At 48.3% G+C, this 4,990-nt stretch overlaps 1 protein-coding gene across 1 annotated transcript in view; it reads right to left on the reverse strand.

The window, feature by feature from the left end:
• Window positions 1–586: 586 nt before the first annotated feature.
• Window positions 587–4,990, reverse strand: part of skila (SKI-like proto-oncogene a) — a 22,298-nt gene continuing 17,894 nt past the window's right edge. The window contains exons 4-7 of the mRNA XM_030775668.1: window positions 4,702–4,847; window positions 2,586–2,845; window positions 1,834–2,064; window positions 587–961 (exon numbers count right to left, since the gene is read on the reverse strand). Coding sequence (XP_030631528.1) covers window positions 710–961; window positions 1,834–2,064; window positions 2,586–2,845; window positions 4,702–4,847 — 889 coding nt within the window. The 3' untranslated portion in view covers window positions 587–709. The remainder of the gene's footprint in view (window positions 962–1,833; window positions 2,065–2,585; window positions 2,846–4,701; window positions 4,848–4,990) is intronic.

Raw genomic sequence — 4,990 nt, forward strand, 5'->3', positions numbered from 1 at the left:
TTTCCCACATTTTGTTGCATAAAAGTTAAATGCAAAAAAAGTTAAACAAGAAAGAGGGGGGAGGGGGGGAACGGTAAATGTCCATGCAGTTTCCTGCTGTTGCTGGTACGGAGCTTTTGTCTTATATACAGATGAAGCATGCAGGCCAGTGGGCACCGTGTGTTATGTCCTAGTGTCCATTGTGCCAGGTAGTATAAAGTGAGTGTCATTAGTCTCTCTCTCCGTCCACACAGGGCTGGGACGGGACCTAAGTCTCCGTCTGAACCCAGGCCACAGACTGGCTCTCAGAAGAACGCATCCAGGGTCCAAAGGAGAGGAGCAGGGACAAGATGGGGAGGAGAAGGAGGAAGAGGAGGAGAAATAGGGGTCTGCCTCCTCTCTGCCAAAAGCAGTCTTTTAGCAAAACTATAAATAACACAAACATGTACACCCAAAGTTTAAATACTGTTCAAAGACAGGACAACTAAAATGGAAAAAAAAAATTTACTAATGTTAAATTAAAAAATAACAAACTAAAAGTTCTTTCATGTTAAAAAAAAAAAAAAAAAGAGAGAAAGAAGGGGCAAGAGAAGGGGGGGTTGGAGAGACACTAAAACAAAAAAGCCGTGAGAGCGCTCCTCTTTCTGGTCGGGCTGTTTTGTTTATGTCTGCGAGTCTGCACTGAGTTCCCGGGATGCAGAAGGGTGGGTGGGCAAACGAACCGGAGGGCTTAGCCAGAAGAGGTTACCTCAGGGGCCTCTGGGGAGGAGCTGGCCCGGCTTTCGGGGCCAGCGGAGGGGGTAGAAGGCTGGGGAGGGGTGCTGCCGGGGCTCCCCGTGGTGCCAGACTGAGCCATCTGCTGCTGGAGTTGAGAGATCATAAGCTCTAGCTTCTCTCGCGCCTCCCTCTCCCTGCGCAGCTCCTCCTGCAGCTCCTGCCGCTCGGCTTCAGCGCGCTCCAGACGGGAACGCAGCTCACACAGCTACAGAACAGACACAGAATCAGGTTAAACACACACACACACACACGTACGACGCATGTGACTGTGACTAACACACTTCTCAATGGTCCAGACTTGAGAAAAGCAGCCAAGGTTAAAGCTTAGTCTGAGTGTAAGATAATGACTCTCCACAGTCTGCTGGGCCACCATGAGCCTCAGACGCGGTGTCTGTCCACCTAGGCAAAGATTTTTCACGAGTCTCACACTTTCAGACGGGTGTGAGATCTTGCTTCGTTCAGTATGACTCTATTTACTGGCTCAGAAACCACAGTCTGTGTTCTTTTGCACAGCTTTACTAATAAAAGTGTATTTTTAGGTGTAATAAGGTGTTTATATGTTGCAACCGAACAACAGTGTTCCTCTCTGCAGAGGTCTTGCTCTTGTGCTGGAGCAGGTTTGGAGCTGGTTGCCTATTTTGCCTTGCTCCACAGTTGAAGAGTTGGTACTTCTTTTTACAGTTGACCATAGTCTATGTCCCCCCCCAGATTCCCATGCTAATGTCAGCTTAGCCACTATTCCTTGCTTATTCAGGAAGCCAATGCTGAAGTACCTACTGTCAATATAAAGCATATATATGATTTACTTTACATTTTTCTTTCACTGTGGCAGGTACCTGCATATTTATGTTATGTGTGTGTGTGTGTGTGGGTGTTTGCGTGTTTGAGTTGAAATGCAGAGCAAACCTCCTATTTGATATGTGTGCTGGGTTCACGGCCTAAGCTCTCCTGTGTTCGTGTTCGTGCGTGTATATATACCAGTGAAGCATAGTGAGCCTCTTTTTCAATGCGTGTGTTAATTTCTCCGCTGTACGTGTGTGTTAATGTGTATGTGTGTGCGTGTGCGTGTGTATGTACCTGTGCGGCGTAGTGAGCCTCCTGTTCGGTGTGTGTGTTGGGTTCACACACGCAGCTCTGCTGTCTCAGCTGCTCCAGCCTGCGCTCCAGTTCGCGCTGCTCCTGCCGCACCTCCCCCAGCCTCTGGGCATGCTCCGTGTGGACCGCCTCCAGCTCACTCTGCAGCTCGCTGTGTTCGGCAGACAGCTCCCTGAGCCTGGCCGCCTCCCCCCCACGCACCGCCTCCAGCTCCTAACACACACACACACACAAACACACACATGTAAGGATCTGACAACATGTGTGGGAAAGGTCACATGTGTCGGTGCTGAATAACCTCACAGTGCTTCACTGCACGTTTTTTTATAAGGATTTTTTTATTATACATAAGCCATTCGTGGATTTAGACATGACCAAGGGTCATGGGCAGCACACTTCACAGAGAAAGAGAGTGCATTTGTAGTGGGGTTTTTTTGGGGTTTTTTTTGCTTTTATGATCCAAATTAAATACAATTATAAGGACCAAGACGTGCTGGTCCCTGATCCCCTCTCTCTCTCTCTCTCCATACATATATATATATTTATTATGCTGGATACACATGGTCCAAGGTCTCTCTCTTTCTCTCTCTCTCTCTCTTTCATTTAGGGTGTGGGGAAAAGGGGGACACTGCAGCTTTTCTCTGTTATCCTTCACTGCATTCAGACCTGGGCCTGTTTACCCAGGGTGAAGCTGATTATCTGTGGTGCTAAGGAAGGGGCAGATGTCCACTCACCATCTCCAGCTGCAGCTGTTTCTGCAGGGTGGAGTTGAGCTTCTCTTGCTGCCTGCTGTACATCTGCACTATCTCCACCACAATCCTGTCCTTGTCGTCCTCTACGCCGCCGTCCTTACTCAGCGTGGTAGCGTAGGCGTTCTTGCTGCCCGGGCTCGTCTCCATGGCAACTGCTGGAGGAGATTCGCGGCGCTCGCACGGCTCGCCCGCGTGTTGGGATTTGGATTCCTCGGCAACGGCGGAGGGAGTCGCATGAAGATCTGTGGGTTTGAGAGAGAGGAGGAGAGTTAAGTGCGTTTGCACACGCACGCACACCACACACACACATACATACACACACACACACATATTCCCTCTTTCTTGCTGACACACACACACACATATTCCCTCTTTCTTGCTGAAAGTCAGTGTGACTAATCCTCCGTGGGTGTCTCTCCCTGATCTGAAACTAAACTCTCTTTTTGAAGGTCAGTGTTGAGGGGAACAGCGGTGAGTAAGACACCGAAATAGAAAAATGCAAGGTAAGAAGCTCTAACCCAAGACAAAACACAATTCAACATGCCTGCCTTTCTCCTCCTCCACTTTTTCGTTTTCGTTTTTATTGTCTGTGGCAAATTACCGATCGGACAACCAGAGAAGCTTCAAGGCCATACACCGTCAAATCACTACCACTCCACTGGAGAAAGGAAAGATGAAGGTAATCTTGTGTGTGTGTGTGTGTGTGTGTGTGTGTGTGTGTGTGTGTGTGTTCGTGTGTGTGTGTGTGCGCGTGTTCGTGTGTGTGTGTGTGTGTGTGTGTGTGTGTGTGCGTGTGCATGTGCGTGTGCGTGCATTTATGTGTGTGAGTGTGTGCATGTGTATCAAAGATTGCTCTGACACAAGCCCCCAGTCAGTGTGTACTGGCTGGTAGTCCAAAGGGGATTGAGCGATTCAGAGCAGTGAATTTAAATGTAGGACAGGCAGGCAGCAGGTCTGGCACTGCAGAGAGGAGCTGGATATTCTCAACACTACCCCTGACAGTGACTCAGACCCGTCTGTCACTCTCTCTCTCCCTCACACTCACACGCACACACACACATACGCACACCAGAGTGACTCAGAGACAGAGCATGATGATTAGGTTTAAGGAGAAAAAAAAAAAAAAAGAAAAAAGAAAACGGAGGAGGGTAGACAGAGAGAGAGAGAGTCAATGTGGACAGATGAGCTCTGGAGGAGAGAGAGAAAACAGTGAAGTTGAGAGTGAGCGAAGTGAAGACATCATATGAAGGTTGGGAATGGAAAACATATCACAGAAAAAGACGGGTGGAAGAGCAGAGTGGAAGAAAAAGTGGCAGAGAGAGAGAGAGAGGGAGAGAGAAACAGAGAGAGAGAGAAAGAGAGAGAGAGAGAGCACATGAGAGCAGTCAGAGAGAGGAGGGGTGAAGATGTTGAGTGCTGCGGTGAAGACCCCCCCTCCCCCACCACTCAGCCTGCTCAAGAGAGAAGATCTGACACATGCAAGAACACAGGAGATCTCTCTCACTTTCTCTCTGTTCCCCCCACATACACTTTCTCCTCTTCACTCACTGTACACTCACACACACACACACACATATACCTCATTACAATACATGTATGCCACATATGCTTCAACACATGTTTTCACTATTCTACCCCTCACACACACACAGGTGTTTTTGCTACACACACACCACACACACACACACACACACACACACACACAAATAACTGACAACTCCTGGAGGACAACTGAGCAGCATTAATCATTTACAAAGCCCCTGTGTTACTGCCCCTTACCCTTCCATGTGTCAACAGCATGCCTGACATAAACTTGGTGTGTGTGTGTGTGTGTGTGTGTGTGTGTGTGTGTGTGTGTGTGTGTATTAGCAATAGTGTATACTCATGTGTTAACATACATGTCCAGTGAGCCAGATCTGTCAGGCCGGTATATAAATGTATACATGCTGTGTGAAGACAGTCTAGTTGTACAGTGTATATGAAATGGAGCTGTCAGGACTGTGTTTCAGAGCGAGTGAGAGTGCTTGGTCAGAGCGGAGCAGTGTTTGTTTCTCTGTGGCTGGGCAAACGGCGTGTAAAACAGCGTGTCGATACTAACCCATGGGTGGTTCACTGTCGTGGGCTGGTGCTCTTCTGTTGTAGTGCTGTTTTAGCAGGGCTCCCAAAACCTCGGCGCTGACCTCACCCTCTTTCCGCAAAGACACGTTAGGGGCCACCATCTTATCATATGTGTACAGGTAATAACTGTAAAACACAAAGAGGAACGCTTCAGAGGCGAACTTCACACACACACCACAATGTGCTCAAGTGGTTTACATTCAGCTGTGCTCTGTCTCCACCATAGCACAAAAAAACCAAAAACAAAACAAAACAGAAAAAAAACGTAG

This window comes from Chanos chanos, chromosome 5 (assembly GCF_902362185.1).
Source record: "Chanos chanos chromosome 5, fChaCha1.1, whole genome shotgun sequence".
NCBI classification, from domain to species: Eukaryota; Metazoa; Chordata; class Actinopteri; order Gonorynchiformes; family Chanidae; genus Chanos; species Chanos chanos.